Genomic DNA, 19384 nt, shown 5'->3' on the forward strand with positions numbered 1-19384 from the left:
CCCATCCAAACACACACACATATCTTGATATGTTCAAGATATTTTTAGATTGGAGATATCTTTCCTGACCATCATGCTTAAAGATTCGGGCTTCAACCCTGAACCCTAGTTTCAGTTTGCCCCCTCAATCAGTTTGGCTTAGCTACAGCCCTGCACTTGCACTAGTGAAACAGTATTTTTTCAAAGTAAAAAGTGTTGTATACCTGACATCAAAGTCCTCAGCTTACTGTAAAAATACATAATTTTTGGTTCTGTCTGGTGAGCATCCAACAATGTCCTTGACTTGCTTGTAGCCATCTAACAATGTCTATGTTCAGGAAGCGTTCAATATTGTCCTCTTTGTGAAGCACAGAGTATCAGTTCCAGTTCCAACACATTTATGATTTTTGCCTACATTTTAGATCATTGAAGGCTTTTTGTTCCAGACTCCTCTGTTCTTGTATTTCTATTGATATAAATATTGCAGTTAGAGTTTTTTTATCCAAATTGCAACAAAATTTGTTATGTATTTGTGTATCACCAGTGTATCTACTTTGACTATTGCAGACGATGGTCAGCTGAGCAATCGGGAGTTTGTGTCGGTGATGAAACAGCGTGTAATGAGAGGGTTGGAGAAACCCAAGGACACTGGCTTTATCAAGCTCATCAATGCAACCTGGAAGTGTACCAAGTCCCAGACCTCAGCATTCCTTGAGTAGACCCACAGACTTTTGTGTGCAAAGGATCTCTGTTTTGACATCCATGTGATTGTCTAAAATTTATTGTTTTGTTTCTGGTATATTTTACAGGATTGTTAGTATTGCAACCTAAATTATATTTATATGTATGCTCATAAAATAGATAGTTATTGCAGATTTTTTTAGTTATCTTACTGTCTTTCTGAACTCTTTACCTTCATACAATATTGCAGACTTATTCAATCATGAAGATTAAAGCTACTTTTTATCCTACATGTGGATTAGTTTTTATTAGGTTACCTGAGCTTTAGCTCAAGTGACCTATTGCTATCCGTCTTCGTCCGTCATCCGTTAACATTTTATATTTTCAACTTAAGCTGAAATACTGTCAAAGGGATTTCATTGATACTTCATGGGAATGTTACCGACAACTTTCTGACCAAGTGTTGTTATTTATCGGGTCGATCAGAAATCCAATATGGCTGCCAAGTCCGCCGTTTTGAAAAACTATTTCAAACTTAAAGTCAAGTTCAACTGGGCCTATTTAACTGAAACTTGGTAGGAATGATTTACTCATGATCCTGACAAAGTGTTGTTATTTTTCGGGTCGATCAGAAATCCAATATGACCAGCACGACAGACATTTTAAAAACTATTACATACTTAAAGTCAAGTTCAACTGGGCCTATTTAAGTAAAACTTGGTTGGAATGATCAACTCATGGTCCTGACAAAGCGTTGTTATTTTTGGGGTCAATCAGAAATCCAATATGGCTACTATTTTGAAAAACTATTTCAAACTTAAAGTCAAGTTCTACTGGGCCCATTTAACTGAAACTTGGTAGGAATGATCAACTCATGGTCCCGGCAAAATGGGTTTTTTTCACGTCCATCAAAAATCCAATTCGGCCACCATGGCTGCTATTTTGATAAAAAAAAACTATCTAAAACTTAAAATCAAGTTCTAATAGGCCGAATTAACTGAAACTCGGTCTAGGAATAATCAACTCATTGTCCTGACAAACTTAACTTAAAGTTAAACTTTTTTTTACTCAAATTTTGGTGGTTATCACTAAATAGTGCGGAAGTAATATAATGTATAAGTCACAGTGACCTTGACCTTTCACAGATAATTCCCATCAAGGCAAACATACCAATGAAGTTTCATGCAAGTCTGTCTAGAAATGCAGCCACTAACACGATGACGAAGAGTATGATGGTTAAATCCTATTTCTAGTAACAATGACCTTGACCTATGACTGCAGCATAGCCATCCACAACATATATCCTAAGGTTTCCCTGGACTCCACTATCAATTTTGAACACCTCAAAATTAGTTATCCCAGACTTGATAGCCCTGGACTTGAGCCAGCCACTGGTCAGATGTCTTGACCTTAGGCATCTTAGCTCATTAAAACCAGACATGTTTTGGAGACATATTTTTTACAGTGAAACTTCAAAGCTTTTGCAGCAATTTATGAGCAAATTATCTTGAACTTGTTTTTATGTTCCAAAATGTGACCCGTGACTTTGAAAGTAGGTCAAAGGTCATTTCTTTTTACAAACTCTGAAACAATTCATTTCATTGGAATCTAAGAGTTCAGATTTTATAAGTGTTGTTCAGATTTTGACATTTTGTACTCAAGTGACCATGAATTTTGGCAAGAGGCTTTTTTTTGACCCAGTGGCCTGGATGTAGGTCTGGTCATTTTTGTTTTCTTCATTTTTTGTTGGGCTAATCCCAGGAAGCTAGTTGCCAAATTTCATGACACTGCACAAAATGGTTTGAAGAATTTATTTAAAGAAAGAAAGGTTGATGAACACGGCAACAAACCAGCACTTTGTGTGGCGAGCCAACAAAAGTCCAAACAAGGTTGTGGTTAAAGCATAATTAACCAGGCGAGTTAACAATATACCTAGTCCACCACCACCAGTACAAGGTCTTTGTAAAGTCAAGGAGGGGTCTTGTACATGTCTATATCAAATTCACTTCCAGGTTATGGAATACGAGAATGATGGCGATATTGATACTGAAAATCTTGCCTCCCTTGTACTGTCATTTTGAATGTGAATAGCCATTCATAACACGTAGCCAAATCATTCTCGACATATGTAGTTATTGACCCCTGTGACCTTGAAAGTAGGTCCAGGTAATTTTAACGAGGAATTTTTATAGCAATTCATCCCAGGTACCTACTGGCCAAATATCATGACCCTGAGCCTTATGGAATTTCAGAAGATTGTTAAAGCTTTTGACCTCGACTTGCAGTTAAAGTTGACCTTTGACCTAATAACTGTAATTGAGAAAAAAAATCACACTACTGGTCTACATAACATACTAAAGTATCATGACTCTAGTACAAATGGTTCTTAGGATATTGTGGTTTGAAAAATTTCACATATATTTGACCCCTGTGACCTTTAAAGTAGGTAAAGGTCATTTTAATGAGGAAACTTTATAGCACTACATCCCAGGTACCTACTGGCCAAATATCATGACCCTGTGCCTTACGCAACTTGAGAAAAACGATTGTTAAAGATTTTAACCCATGCCGACATTTGACCCCCGACTAGCACTCAATTTGACCTAATTACTGTGAATAAGAATTAGATTCACTGCTGGTCTACATAACATACCTAAGTATCATGACTCTAGTTCTATTGGTTCTTAGGATATTGTTGTTTGAAATTTTTCACATATTTGAGCCCTGTGACCTTGAAAGCATTTTAATGAGGAAACTTTATAGCACTACATCCCAGGTACCCACAGGCCAAATATCATGACCCTGTGCCTTACGGAACTTGAGAAACAAGAGATCCGAGAGGGATCTTGGCGCCCACCTTTGTACCATCTTCATTAGTTCTTTGTCAGTTCGATCGTTTCTCTTCTTTCCTCTAATCTGTTTGATCGAGTCATGTTAACAGTAAATGCACCTTTAGGTAACTTTTAATCTAAATTTAACACTGATGTGTATGAAAGCCAACCTTCAAAGTGAGTTTGTTATTTCACATATTTACTAGTACAGTACTTAATGTGAAAGAAATAGAATCGATCATTGCAATTTGAGAAAGATCTGTTTAGTTCTTCTTTTAATCCATTTTGTTTTTATGATCGGTCTCAAAATATAACAAACACAACGAGGGATCAAGGGGAACCTACATTTAAAATTTGAGAAAGATCCCTCCCATACTTCCCAAGTAATAGCGATAACAAACTTTCACTATCAGAATCAAAGATGGCTGCCTGTCGGCCATGTTGTTTATCAGATCAGTCTCAAAAAAATGCCCTGTACAGCTAAGGACCAAGGGGAACCTACAGATAAAATTTGAGAAAGATCCCTCTAGTTCTTCTTGAGAATTAGCGATAACAAACTTCCCATATCAAAATCAAAGATTGCTGCCTGTAGGCCATGTTGTTTATCTGACCAGTCACAAAAAAATGCCCTGCACAGCTAAGGACCAAGGGAAACCTGCATATAAAATTTGAGAAAGATCCCTCTGGTACTTCTTGGGAAATAGCGATAACAAGCTTTCACTATCAAAATCCAAGATGGCTGCCTGTCGGCCATGTTGTTTATCCGATCAGTCTCAAAAGTAGCCCTGCACAGCTTAGGACCAAGGGGAACCTGCATATAAAATTTGAGAAAAATCCCTCTGGTGCTTCTTGAGAACTAGCGATAACAAACTTTCACTATCAAAATCCAAGATGGCTGCCTGTCGGCCATGTTGTTTATCCGATCAGTCTTAAAGGTTGCCCTGCACAGCTAAGGACCAAGGGGAACCTACAGATAAAATTTGAGAAAGATCCCTCTAGTTCTTCTTGAGAATTAGCGTTAACAAACTTCCAATATCAAAATCAAAGATTGCTGCCTGTAGGCCATGTTGTTTATCCGATCAGTCACAAAAAAATGCCCTGCACAGCTAAGGACCAAGGGGAACCTACATATAAAAATTGAGAAAGACCCCTTCAGTACTTCTTGGGAAATAGCGATAACAAGCTTTCACTATCAAAATCCAAGATGGCTGCCTGTTGGCCATGTTGTTTATCCGATCAGTCTCAAAAGTTGCCCTGCACAGCTAAGGACCAAGGGGAACGTACATATAAAATTTAAGAAAGATCCCTCTGGTACTTCTTGGGAAATAGCGATAACAAGCTTTCACTATCAAAATCCAAGATGGCTGCCTGTTGGCCATGTTGTTTATCCGATCAGTCTCAAAAGTTGCCCTGCACAGCTAAGGACCAAGGGGAACCTACATATAAAATTTAAGAAAGATCCCTCTGGTACTTCTTGGGAAATAGCGATAACAAGCTTTCACTATCAAAATCCAAGATGGCTGCCTGTCGGCCATGTTGTTTATCCGATCAGTCTTAAAGGTTGCCCTGCACAGCTAAGGACCAAGGGGAACCTACAGATAAAATTTGAGAAAGATCCCTTCAGTACTTCTTGAGAATTAGCGATAACAAACTTTCAATATCAAAATCAAAGATTGCTGCCTGTCGGCCATGTTGTTTATCCGATCAGTCTTGAAAGTTGCCCTGCACAGCTAAGGACCAAGGGGAACGTACATATAAAATTTAAGAAAGATCCCTCTGGTACTTCTTGGGAAATAGCGATAACAAGCTTTCACTATCAAAATCCAAGATGGCTGCCTGTTGGCCATGTTGTTTATCCGATCAGTCTCAAAAGTTGCCCTGCACAGCTAAGGACCAAGGGGAACCTACAGATAAAATTTGAGAAAGATCCCTCTAGTTCTTCTTGAGAATTAGCGATAACAAACTTCCAATATCAAAATCAAAGATTGCTGCCTGTAGGCCATGTTGTTTATCTGATCAGTCACAAAAAAATGCCCTGCACAGCTAAGGACCAAGGGAAACCTACATATAAAATTTGAGAAAGATCCCTCTGGTACTTCTTGAGAAATAGTGATAACAAGAATTGTTTATGGACGGACGACGGACACGGGGTGATTTGAATAGCCCACCATCAGATGATGGTGGGCTAAAAAGATTGTTAAAGGTTTTAGCCCATGCTGACATTTGACCCCCGACTAGCGCTCAAAGTTGACCTAATTACTGTGAATAAGAATCAGATTTGCACTGCTGGTCTACATAACAAGTATCATGACTCTAGTTCTAATGGTTCTTAGGATATTGTTTGAAATTTTTCACATATTTGAGCCCTGTGACCTTTAAAGTAGGTAAAGGTCATTTTAATGAGGAAACTTTATAGCGCTACATCCCAGGTACCTACAGGCAAAATATTATGACCCTGGGCCTTATGGAACTTGAGAAGAAGATTGTTAGAGCTTTTAACCCCTGACTAGCATTTAAAGTTGACATTTGACCTCATTACTGTAATTAAGAAAAAGATTCGCACTGCTGGTCTTCATAACATTACTAAGTATCATGACTCTAGTCCAAATGGTTCTCAGGATTTGTTGTTTGAATTTTTGAACGTATTTGACCTATGTGACCTTAAAAGTAGGTCAAGGTCATTTTAATGAGGAAACTTTGTAGCACTCCATCCCAGGTACCTACTTGCCAAATATCATGTCCCTGGGTCCTCCAGTTCTTCAGAAGAAGACGTTTATTAGAAAAAGTGGACGGACGGACGCCGCAGTACAGCAAAAGCTAACATCGCCCTCCGGGCCAGGTGAGCTCAACATGTATAAGAACAGACCACTAATGAAAAGGAATTTGAACAGCCAACCATCTGATGATGGTAGGCTAAAAATACACAAAGAAGTGAAATAAAGTTTTGTACATGTTTATTTTAATAGTGATTGATGGCAATTATGACAAAATATTAATTCATGATGATAATGGTAAAACAAACATATTGACAACACGCTAGTCCACTGCGAATAGGACACTGATAAGAAGAGTACACATGTACATCAACTTTATACAAAAATAAGATTGTTTCCTACAATAAGATTACTCATCTTACAACACATTTTCCAATCAAAGTCTGTTTGTAACCACTAGATCAGTTGATGAAGAGTCCATGGTTTGTAAATACTTAGAAAGCTGTGTAGTTGGGATTTCCCATCAGATTGTTGTTCATTCCTCCCCCCATGCCGCCGCCGCCTCCCATATTGTTTCCTCCCATACCACTGCCCATTCCCATCCCTCCACCCATGTTGTTGCCTCCCATGTTGCCACCTCCATAGCCTCCATCATTTCCCATGAAATTATTGGACATGTTTCCTGTGTAAGAAAAGAAATCAGTCAATAAATATAATTACAAATAAAAACATTTGTATGTTCCAAACATTTAGAAAAGAATTTTTGTTGACAAAATTAAACTGAACAGTATTTCAGTATTTGTCATACGAGAACAGAAAAAGCAGCGTTCTGAGACATCTTCATGTAAACTTTCGCATTAATTTCAACCAACATGAAAACATAGTAATTTAAATTTTCTTTTTCATTAAAAAATCTATTTCAAATCCATTTTACTTCATTGAAAAATTCTGAAATGGGTAGAATTCAAATGTTAACCTAAATCTGCAACAAATTTACAACATTATCCTTTATTTATGACATCATAAGGTCAAGAAATCTGCTCCTTAACATCAGTATGATTTAGTCTAGGTTTTACATAGTTGCTGAATAACATTTTAAAACATTGAAGTGGTATCTCAGTGTTTTCTCCAGACAAGGGGATTGTGTACCTCCCCCAATGAAGTTCTATATCCTGCCTCTATTACACTACCAACGCCCCCCAATTTTTTTCAAATCTGGAGAAAATACTATTATCTATAATCGTTCCCATTTTGATTTCATAAGTTTACGGTGATATGGTCATCAACTTTACTTGACTCTATACCCACCTCCATCATAACCACCTCCGTAGCCATCTCCATCGTATCCTCCTCCCATATTGTTGCCCATGTTGTTGTTGCCCATGTTGTTGTTGCCCATGTTGTTGCCCATATTTCCACCTCCCATGTTTCCACCTCCCATGTTGCCACCTCCCATGTTTCCTCCTCCCATGTTGCCGCCTCCCATGTTGCCACTTCCCATGTTGTTGCCTCCCATGTTGTTGCCACTTCCCATGTTGCCACTTCCCATGCCTCCACCAAAGCCTCCTCCAGAGCCGTAGTTGGTACGTCCTGTAGGTGTGGAGTTCAGGAATAGTTCTATGTATCTGTGATCTGAAATAAAAAGGATACACATTCAAAAACGCCACTGTATTGCTATTGTTATACAAATTATATATATCACATTCCCTGTAGAACATTACATAGGAATTAAGATATTTTCTTTATTGAACTTAAAAATATCAGGTATGACAGTATAAATTATAACTTAATATTTTTTCTTCATCCAAGCAGTGAATATTGTTTTCATATGTGAAATGCAAAGAATAACACACTGAATTATCTTACGCATATTTTTCTTATGGTTCTTCATAGCATCAACAGCTTCTTGGTGATCAGCGAAGTCAACATTAGCTTCTCCTGTCGGTCGCCCATTAGCAGAAAACTCAAACTCTATGGAAACTGGCTTCAATGGCTTAAAAAACTGGAATGCAAAATAATGTCACATTGAAATCTTCCCCTCCAATGCTACTTAATTATTTTAACATACACTAAAACAAAATGTCGGTTTTCAGAATCATATTGGAAACAAAATGTCGGTTTTCAGAATCATATTGGCAATGTGTAACTGTGCTTTTATACTTAACTCATTTCTCCTCATTGATAAAGGAATATTTAGTTGATTTCCTGATTTTAACTACAAGTCAGTAACACTACTGCCAGTGTTAAACATGCTGATATGAATCATGACACTATGGGAGCCAACAATCAACAACTTTATGCCTTAAGTCTGGTTAGCTTTATACAGTAAATGTGTAAACAAATTGATTGGCTTGTTGTACCACAAACTTAGAGGCAAAGCCAGTTGCACAAATCTCACTACACAAACACAAACATACACACACATTAACATTGTTGAGTGTTAGAATAACAACCAGTGAAGATGTTGCATACCTCTGCAATATCATTTTCCAGAGCCTGGAATGGCAGGCCCCTCATATGTACGGAATGACCAGACTTGCTGGCATAAGAGCTTCCAGGTGTTGTTCCTCTTGGTCTGTTGTTGTTCATTGGTAATTGCTGCATCCCTCCTCCTCCCATGCGTCCGCCTCTCTGCTGTTGCTGTCTCATTCCACCCATTCCACCACCTCCGCTGCCACTTCCTCCTCGTCTATTACCCATGCCACTAAATCCCTGCCTCATACCGCCGTAACCACCACTGTAGTCATCAAAGTCATCTTCAAAGAATCCTGCAATGAAGTCAACATAGTATTACTAGACTCAGGTTGAACTGAAAACAAAACTAAACCCAGTTTGAGGAATTTTATTGTCAAAATAAACTTAAAAATAAACGTCAAGGTAAAGAGAAATCCATCTATTGATCATTATAACAGTTTAGATTGATATTAAAATTTGAATTTATCAAGGTTGATCCTTAAAATCAGACACTCACAAGCTTGTGTAAACCTTGTGTGTAATTTAACAGCTGATTCCTACAAACAATCAAGTATTAACCTTGTTTAAAAGACCCATCACCTTTCCTTTTAAAGAACATCTAACAAAACAATAGAAATAGTACAGACCTTTGACATTACGACCTCCTCGTCCCATTCCATAGCCTCCCATTCCTCCTCCACCTCCCATTCCCATTCCACCACCACCTCCGCTACCGCTACCCATTCCAAAGCCTCGGTTATTCCGGTCATAGGGTCCACGTCTCTGCTGCATTCCAGAATTCATCAAAGGACGTATCATTCGGGGCTGTCCAACTGCTTGGAAAGCTTCCTGCATGCTGCTTTTGAATATTTCTATGTATCTATATTTAAAAGGGGGAAACAAAACATTGTAACTATGGTGCATTAAAATCAGGTAGAAAACAATTACAAATATGTGAAAAGCCAGATGTACTTCATTATTCTTATAACATCATACCCTGGCATATTTTATCCAACGTTATATTGCAGCAAATATATTTCCAAGCAAATACTGCAAGTTATCCTTAAGTATCAATTTCAAAACTTACCATATTTTCAAATGTTCTATATACAAAAGACAAGTGGCTCAACCACAATGGTTATTCTTTTTTTTAATTCCATGTACATGCTTTCAAAATTCCGCAAATATTCAGCTTTGATTGCATATTGTATCACCAAAACCTTGATGTGAGTTGAGCCACTTACAACAAATAACAGAGTTTCAAAGCTAGTGCGACAATAAAAGATTTTCTCAAAAGAGTTGCTGCGTGTATTGAGAAAAAATTAACCTTTTTTTAGAATATATCTAGATTTTATTTTTCTGCAAAGAATTCAAACAAAGCCTGGTCCCATCCTTGGCATTTTGTGCACTGGGTTTTTAATCTCACCTCTCCAACCGTCCCATGGTCCCTTCTCCCAAAGTAGACCCGGCCATACCAAGGACATGTGTGCCAGACCCAGCCATACCTTGTTGAACCATGACCCAGCCAGAATAGGTAACCCAGCTTTCACCCATAGATCTCAACTTAATACTAATATTGATCTTTTTCTTTCAAAGACCTAGCCCAACTCCTATGAAACTCCTATAAAATCTCATCTACAACCATTTAAAGCATCCAATGTGCTCAGTGTTTTAGCTGCAAGTTTTAGTCTGGAGTGTTTTCACAAAAGTGGGGCTAGATACTCATCTACAATCCAGATTTGGATGATAGCAAATTAAAATTCTCTTTGACAATAGCAATTAATCAAAAAGCATACTCTGGATTTTTTTTAATCTTCTAAAAGTAAACATATGTTGTGACTTCTTTCTTATAGCAAAGTCAACAGACTGGGAGCCTAGAAAAGATGGGAGATCTATGGGAAAGCTCTATGAGGAAAATAATAATAAGCCCCATAAAGGCCCGTTCCTATCACCTGTGCCCCAATCGTTCCTTGTGTTTGAGCAAAGCCCTTTCCGCTATGTCTGGTTCAGCAAACTGGACATAGGCCTCCCCCGTGCTTCTCCCCTGTTGATCCTCAGGTAGCATTATCCCATTGGGTACAATCTCCAACCCTACACCCCCCAACAAAACAAGCCATCAGTCATCCATGTCAGCAAAAACACAATTCACACATGTGTCCAAAAATACAAACATTGATAACAACCAGGAACACTGTTTATACAAAATTATGTTACCTAATTTATTTATTTGTGGACAGTTTTAAGAACTGTTTCTAAAGAATAAGTTGATATCCCTCATTTCTGTCATGTCATTTGATTGAATAACAAAATCAATAGAACGTTATTATGGGAAGCATTGGATAAGCAAATATTTGGTTTCTTTGTCCAAGTAGGCATCCCATTAGTGTCAAAATGATTGCAGACTAGGATTGTTGTGAATCAAAAACACCGTTTTCTGCAAACTATTATCATCTAAGTAGCAAAGGAAATTGTCTGCGTATCATTTCTTGATTACTTTCATTCTATCATTTTGAAGATAAGATCCCGTCTTAAAACATTTATCCAAACAACTTGAAAAATATTCAAGAAGGGATTTGGTTCCTCGGTAATGTAACATTTTAATCTCATGTAACAAAAAAAACATCCTCTTAGTATGAAATGAAAAAAGTCAGTTTTTAAAAATCTCTTAACCCTTAGGCTGCTACATTGATCTCGATATAGAGGGAAATCACTGCTGAAATAATTATTAAAATATAAATTAATTTACCCGATTTTTCAAATGTGAAAAATATTTGTTATATGTGAATAAAAGTTGTTTGTTATTAATTGTCTTTAGTTTATATTAACGTTTTCAATTCTAAAGTTGCTTCAGTATTTACCTGTACAGTTGGTTATAAAGGTAAGAAAAGGTGAAACTTTTAATTAATCAGATTTAAGAACCAGAAAGATCATTTTAAAATTATTTTTGTCAGCAAATGTGATTATCAAATGATAACAGAGATTATAAACTTCATTTATGACAGAAGACGCTGTACAATTACACGAAGATTCTCAGGTAAAAAGGTCAGGTATTTCATCAAGAATTACATGCGATTTGCAACAGGTTTCAGGTCGTCATTCAATATATTTACTGTCACAGTCAGCATATAGATATATCTTAGCTACGGTCTTGTTTATGATTGAATCATCGATAAATAGTTTGAAGAAATCAATCAATGTCAATGTTCAATTCGGCCTCGCCTGCAGACGACATGTGTACCTCAGTCCACCGATATTTTCATGTTTGCGTAGGGCACAAAGTCTTTCAATGTTCATATTATGTTACACCGAAGTATTTCCACATCAACCATGTCAAACCTTTTATCATTATCCTAGGTGACGCTGGAGAATAAATGTTAACCATCATATTCATCGCTTCAATCTACACGTCCACCATTTATATGACGTTTTTTTCGATTTTAAATTTTCTTGCACACCTTTGGTTATTACTAGGGTACACTGCGGGGAATATCAAAAGTAATGACAAAACAACCAATCAGAAGCCTTCTATTATAAGCATTCGGGTTTGGTATAGCAACAATCCGCTTTCACACTTCCTGTTTACTGATTAAAACATACAGACGGAGAAACCACATATGTGGTGCGTAGATCTGACAACCCGACTTATCGAAAGCGCAATTGAGGCACGTAGCAGCCTAAGGGTTAAATCTGAGCCCCTTTTGTGAGTGACACTGAACCATCACAGTGACATAAATAAAAAGTTCATATATTCTATGAAAAGAGTTTCAATCATATTAATCTTAGCTACCATACAGTAACACTTACCAAAACATAAAACTTGACACCCAGAAAATTGCTTTTCTCATATGAATTTCTCTTAAAAAATGAAGTATGTCTAAAAGTAAAAGGGACAATTTATGTATCACTTTAAATTGCTTTCACATTACCCCAATACAAAATCCTTGTAAGACTTCTGATCAATACAATATTGTTCTTTATGTGATGGATATGGATGTATCTCTGTTATCACATGTTACTAAGTATGTTACCTGTGAAAAATTGTGCAATTTCTTCTTTAGAACAACCAAAAGGTAGCCCCCTGAGTCTGACAACAGCCTCGTTTGACCCAGACATTTGTCCCTGTCCTGCTCTTTTGATGACCCAGTCCATCTCACTTGTTTTAGATCTAAATACTGAAAAAGAGAAGGTCCTTGGTATTTTAAACTGAAAACTAAATATAAATAAATAGCATGTATCAGCAACTTTGTATTTGTTTTGTGTGTTAATAAAAACATTTCAATTTGAAAGAAATGAAATTTGCATGGCATAGGCTGACCAACTGGGGTTTTATGTGCTGATCCAAATTCTTTTCTGAGAGAGTTTTAGCAACAACTGAACGTCAAGCTGAAATTTCACTTTAAATACTTCGTTTAAACTGTTTTAAATTAAAGAAGTTATAAAGTATTGTTTTCTTTAATACCTTGGATTTGGTCATTGTTAACCATCCATCTTTTTCAGGCTTAGAATTTAGACTCGGCACACCATATACAATAGGTGTATGTGATACAGATTTTTTATAGAGTATAGACATACTGATTTTTTTCATAAAATAGACTTTGAACAAGAAACTTTTACTTTACTACTAAACTTATACACATAGGAAATAGTTTCATACACAACTTGGTCTATGAGTAAATAATTTCCATAGACCTACAGTGTTTTTCAAAGCAATTGTCTATGGGTCTAAGTTCAAACACTGAATTTAAGTTCCTATCTACCAACCTAAACTTCAAATGGTGAGTTAGTCAATACAAAACAGAATATTTTAATGTTGGCCTTGACAAAAACAAGTACCTTCAATGTATCGGTTTCCCATGTGCTGATTGTGTTTTTCAAGTGATTTCTGTACATTTGCTTCATCAACCATTTGCACAAAGGCCTCCCCACTAGGTCTGCCTTCCCTTGAGAAGGTGAAGTTCACTCCATTCTCGCCTCCAACAACAGCCACATCATCTGAATAAAAAATATAACTAATTACAAATGATCTACTTTGAATGAGGTTCATACCACAAACAAACATTAAAAAAATAAGAGCTTTACTTTAAGTCCATTTACTTTCCATTAGCCTTGAACCGCATCAATATATTGCAGGATGTTATAGGTGCAATTCATACATAAAACAGGTTACAAATTAAACCCAAATGTTATTATAAGTGCAATCTGCTTTAGACAACAAAAATACTTTAGAATTTACCTCCAAAGAATTTTAGGACTTCCTGGGCTGTTGCTGACCAAGGAAGGCCTCTCAGACGTACCACACAACCATCATCATCACCCATCTGTAAACAGCAGAAAATAAAGCATAAGGTACTAGTAGATCCATGGTTTTATCCAGGGCTGAAACGGGTAACCGAGTACCCGATTTCTATCCAGTTAGGAAATCTACGTAACCTCAAACCATCCCAAAATGTAGGTCAGTATTTATTGACTTCCGGGTCAGAGATGTCGCTCCTGACTGCTGATTGACAGATCTCGAAAACACTTGTGATCAGTATACTTGTTTTACTATTGAGGGCATGTAAACAATAAACTTTGAATGGAAACATAATATCGACTGACATTCTGTTGAACAACTTGAACTCATCATTCACCGGCAACTATCGTCAGTATTCCTACCGGAAGTGATGCACAGAAATATGTGCGCATAGTGTTGACAACACATTAGAGTGAAGTGAGACTACGAAAATTACATCTTTATTATATTGTGCAATTTTGTGTTCAGACATCAAAACTTCCACAGAAGCTCCCTCGGCCCACAAATGTCTTTGCTGATATCTGCCGCTGTATTGAGCTATAATTTCTCAGATTTCAATTTTCATTTAATCAAAACAAAGTCGCATAAAACAATAAGGTTTATGGTAATGTTGGCTATAAAAAGTATACATTAAGTATATATACGTTTGTGAATTTGTATGAATGTCACGATTGTTGTTTTGTAAATAATGTATTATTCATGTACTATCATTGTATCATGCTCTCCAATTTAGAGGAAATAAAGATGATATATATCAACCTAATGATGTAATCTTGTTTTAAAAGCGACTTTGTTTCGTTTTCCTTCAAAACGAAAATCACATGAAAATAGCTCAAAAAACCTATTTCAGATAGGTCAATCGAGCTATTATAGGTATTTACAGCTATATAGCTCAATCGGCAGAGTGTCCTGGACCTGCAGACGTAACGGTACTTTGGTAAGATGTTTCGGTACTTCACAAAAATCGTTTCTATATTTTGTAAGATTTTTTACTCCTTCACAATACAGACTACAGTGCCTGAACTACCTCACCTGGTACATACACGTCTTGAATTCTCAACCAAAAAGTCTATTGCACAGATTGCATTTACTCAATTAGTTAACATAAATGAAGGAGTCCGTTTAAAACGTCCCCAATCTCAGTTTTTGCCTTACTACAGACACTTGTAGCAATTAACTCTACTGTAAGTCCCTTACAGAGCACGTGTGGCCATTGTTGATCCCGATCGATGCGTGAACAAAATGATTTTGAAGAAAATCTAACTGAAAACGTCATTTACATATATTGCAATGATTCAAAAATGTTCAACACCAATAACTGCACATAAAGCATGAGATATGTGTACAAATATAATAGTTTTTCTCAGTAAACTCACGATTTTAAATGCGATGTACAGGACGCGGTAGGTTTCGATGAAAAGGAAAATGGCGCATACCGGAAATATTGTATTATGGGTGTTTCGATAAAAAAAGTCACAGAATTAAAAGAATCAGTGTAATCCTATGTGAATTTTTCTGATTTTGCATTATTATATTTTTAAGCATGAATCACGGATGTTTGATGTATTTTATATGTAAATTTGATCTAACCACTGACATATTTACTTCCGCATTTCTTTGTCATTTCCGGTCACAAAAGTTTTTGAAAGATAATAGGATCAACAATTCAAAAGAAATCGGTTGTCATCGACGCATCAGATGATATTTTTATTTTAAATGTGTAAGGTATTCAATTAAGAATATCTCAAAACTTCTTTCTATCGCACCTAGTGCCGCATCTCTCAGGATGAGCTTTCTGTTGTAAGTTTATTTTGTTTACCATCCGTGTGTACTGCTATGCCTACTGTTTTGTATAGGTTACAACAATCCTTTCAAATGGATTTATAATTTACCTAGCTCATGGAATATTCAAACTATACTTTAAAGAACAATTATAAACACTCATTTATCGTTCCACATCACCTGACAATCACATTCACTATCACCTGATCACTTTTAATANGATGTAATCTTATTTTAAAAGCGACTTTGTTTGTTTTCCTTCAAAACGAAAATCACTTGAAAATAGCTCAAAAGACCTATTTCAGATAGGTCAATCGAGCTATTATAGGTATTTACAGCTATATAGCTCAATCGGCAGAGTGTCCTGGACCTGCAGACGTAACGGTACTTTGGTAAGATGTTTCGGTACTTCACAAAAATCGTTTCTATATTTTGTAAGATTTTTTACTCCTTCACAATACAGACTACAGTGCCTGAACTACCTCACCTGGTACATACACGTCTTGAATTCTCAACCAAAAAGTCTATTGCACAGATTGCATTTACTCAATTAGTTAACATAAATGAAGGAGTCCGTTTAAAACGTCCCAATCTCAGTTTTTGCCTTACTTCAGACACTTGTAGCAATTAACTCTACTGTAAGTCCCTTACAGAGCACGTGTGGCCATTGTTGATCCCGATCGATGCGTGAACAAAATGATTTTGAAGAAAATCTAACTGAAAACGTCATTTACATATATTGCAATGATTCAAAAATGTTCAACACCAATAACTGCACATAAAGCATGAGATATGTGTACAAATATAATAGTTTTTCTCAGTAAACTCACGATTTTAAATGCGATGTACAGGACGCGGTAGGTTTCGGTGAAATGGAAAATGGCGCATACCGGAAATATTGTATTATGGGTGTTTCGATAAAAAAAGTCACAGAATTAAAAGAATCAGTGTAATCCTATGTGAATTTTTCTGATTTTGCATTATTATATTTTTAAGCATGAATCACGGATGTTTGATGTATTTTATATGTAAATTTGATCTAACCACTGACATATTTACTTCCGCATTTCTTTGTCATTTCCGGTCACAAAAGTTTTTGAAAGATAATAGGATCAACAATTCAAAAGAAATCGGTTGTCATCGACGCATCAGATGATATTTTTATTTTAAATGTGTAAGGTATTCAATTAAGAATATCTCAAAACTTCTTTCTATCTCACCTAGTGCCGCATCTCTCAGGATGAGCTTTCTGTTGTAAGTTTATTTTGTTTACCATCCGTGTGTACTGCTATGCCTACTGTTTTGTATAGGTTACAACAATCCTTTCAAATGGATTTATAATTTACCTAGCTCATGGAATATTCAAACTATACTTTAAAGAACAATTATAAACACTCATTTATCGTTCCACATCACCTGACAATCACATTCACTATCACCTGATCACTTTTAATATTAATGGACTTTCTACTTTTAATACAACTTGTGTTATCATGACCAAACCGTTTTCATTTTGTATATTCTCTCAAGGTTTTGTACTGAATGATTTCTTTGACAAAGTCTCTTAATATGTACTTCTAAATGAAGCAGGGCTACACCTCATTTAAATCTCTTGTTGGAGATTATATGTGATTGCCATCGCTAAATCATAGTTGTTCATAACTTCGTAGTGCACTGAAATATCCATTGGCAGGAAGCTAACATATTTTTGCTTTAAAGATTGAAATTAGAACCATCAGATAAATGCTCATTCATTGATCAATTTGAAAACTTTTTTAGAATCCATAATAAATTGTAAGTCTCCAGGTACTGCCAGCACAGCTTTTCTCTGGCCCTGACACCAGACATCTATCTGTTGAATTGTCTACCTCTGGTGTCAGGGCCAGAGGAAACTTGGGCTAAGCACTAGCAGACCTGGATTGGATCAATTGACAACCAGCTCATTTGGTAGAGCGTCGGTGTAGAGTTCTGAGAGGTTTTTTGTGGGACGAAGACCTAGAAAAAGGAGGGAGAAATTTGTAGCAGAACTGGACTTTGTCGATCATCGGCAACCAAGTCCCTCCATTGTTGGAGCATTCGTCTAGAGTTTGGAGGGTTCCAAGTTTGATTCCCAGTCTGAAAGCATTTCTCTTTCCTTTTCTGTTACACTAAAAACAATGAGCAGAGCCAATAAAGAAAAGTAGTAAAGATGATTTTCCTGGTCCCAACACCAGACGACTTGTCATTTTGACTGTCGGATGTTTGGTGTGGGGCCAAAACACACTTAACTATATCTAAATATTGAACTCTGAAACACCATTTGGGTCTGGATAATACTCTTGCACTCTATCAAATGAGCTATACAGAAATTCACCCTAGGTTGGTAGGAAGCGGCTAGTATTTTTTGCCAAAGTGAGTGACGCATATTATTCAGAGGGACCACATACATGTATGTTTGAATAATATATGTATGTTTAATTTATATAATGTTTTTGTTTACTAATTTATTCATGCTGATTCCAAGCACAAGAAGAAGACAAACAACTGCAATTTTAAGTGGCTACGGTAGCCAAGTGGTTAAGGCGTACGACATTCTGCTACCACTGCGTGGGGCAGTCGCCTGCCAGGTACTAGGATGTAAAACATAAACAAACCAAACCAAAATTTTATCAGTTTCTCTTTCCGTGTTTCATTGCGCTGAGATGTGTCGTAAGTTTTCCCTTATTTATGGATTCTGAAAGTGAAAAAAATCAGTCATCCTTTTTACTCCTTTTAAGTGTAAACTATGTTTTTCCCATGAAGTATGAAAAGTAAGCTTCAGCTTGCAATTATGCGATGCATTAGTCAAAATATTTAAATGGAGCATTAGTGCCATATCCTGTTAGTAGACTTGTATGTGGAAACAAATCACTGATAGCTATAACATGTCAAAAGAACTGATAGCCAACAAGTGCAGATAAATTAGTGTCAAATTTTCGGCGCGTCTAATTACCCAATACTACCCAATACCACCCAATACTCCCCAATACCACCCAATACTACCCAATTCCACCCAATACTACCCCATACGACCCAGTTATGAACCAAATACTTCTTTATTACTGTGAAATATCACCTTTGTGATCGGGAAATATGCGATTTGGTGCGGAAAACATCACTGAATTGCCGTGATTATGACCCAATACTCCCCAATACCACCCAATACTACCCAATACTACCCCATACGACCCAATTATGAACCAAATACTTCTTTATTACTGTGAAATATAACCTTTGTAGACGTTATTTACTTCCATCTGCCATATTTTATCGGGAAATATGCGATTTGGTGCCGAAAACATCACCGAATTGCCGTGACTAGGGGTTCGACGATTTACAGGAACGGGCAGAAATCTATTAATTTTTATATAGGCCTATATATTAATGAATATATATATTAGATCAGATACGTATATAACACAGTTATGGCTTTATACGTCTCTGATTAGATACATTAAAGTATCATTATCGGGTATAAGATATATTTGATAAAATGATTGCAATTACATGATCGCCATTCGGGGCAGAATCGGACTAAATTATATATATATTTATATTTATATTATTATATCTTTTTTATCGGGTACAAGATACGTCATTTGATAAAAGGATTGCAAAGAATTTAAAAAAAA

The 19384-nt window shown here is 36.5% G+C and overlaps 3 protein-coding genes across 13 annotated transcripts in view; 2 read left to right on the top strand and 1 right to left on the bottom strand.

Annotated features, from left to right (window-relative positions):
* Positions 1 to 950, top strand: part of LOC110447506 (calcium uptake protein 1, mitochondrial-like) — a 24206-nt gene extending 23256 nt beyond the window's left edge. For all 9 annotated transcript variants that reach the window (XM_021493243.1, XM_021493245.1, XM_021493248.1 and 6 more), the window contains one exon: positions 547 to 950. In XM_021493243.1, the coding sequence (XP_021348918.1) occupies positions 547 to 698 (152 nt within the window). In that variant the 3' untranslated portion in view covers positions 699 to 950. The remainder of the gene's footprint in view (positions 1 to 546) is intronic.
* Positions 951 to 6570: 5620 nt separating this feature from the next.
* Positions 6571 to 16636, bottom strand: LOC110447509 (heterogeneous nuclear ribonucleoprotein H2-like). Of its 2 annotated transcripts, none has more exons than XM_021493253.1 (10): positions 16565 to 16636; positions 13893 to 13977; positions 13493 to 13651; positions 12688 to 12831; positions 10612 to 10750; positions 9307 to 9539; positions 8678 to 8973; positions 8072 to 8207; positions 7514 to 7837; positions 6571 to 6887 (listed from the first exon to the last, which is right to left on the bottom strand). In XM_021493253.1, the coding sequence occupies exons 2-10, from the start codon at positions 13975 to 13977 to the stop codon at positions 6700 to 6702; spliced, it is 1704 nt and encodes a 567-aa protein (XP_021348928.1). In that variant the 5' UTR covers positions 16565 to 16636; the 3' UTR covers positions 6571 to 6699. The 2 variants fall into 2 exon arrangements, with proteins under 2 accessions (XP_021348928.1, XP_021348929.1); XM_021493254.1 differs by lacking the exon at positions 16565 to 16636 and adding an exon at positions 15329 to 15410.
* Positions 15546 to 19384, top strand: part of LOC110447510 (MOB kinase activator 1B) — a 12422-nt gene continuing 8583 nt past the window's right edge. Inside the window, exon 1 of one of the 2 annotated variants that reach the window (XM_021493257.1) lies at positions 15546 to 15752. In XM_021493257.1, coding sequence (XP_021348932.1) covers positions 15739 to 15752 — 14 coding nt within the window. In that variant the 5' untranslated portion in view covers positions 15546 to 15738. Of the gene's footprint in view, positions 15753 to 16781; positions 16989 to 19384 lie in introns of those variants that run through there. The other variant, XM_021493255.1, reaches the window with a different exon arrangement.

The sequence above is a fragment of the Mizuhopecten yessoensis genome, unplaced genomic scaffold (genome assembly GCF_002113885.1).
Source record: "Mizuhopecten yessoensis strain PY_sf001 unplaced genomic scaffold, ASM211388v2 scaffold3453, whole genome shotgun sequence".
Lineage (NCBI taxonomy): Eukaryota > Metazoa > Mollusca > Bivalvia > Pectinida > Pectinidae > Mizuhopecten > Mizuhopecten yessoensis.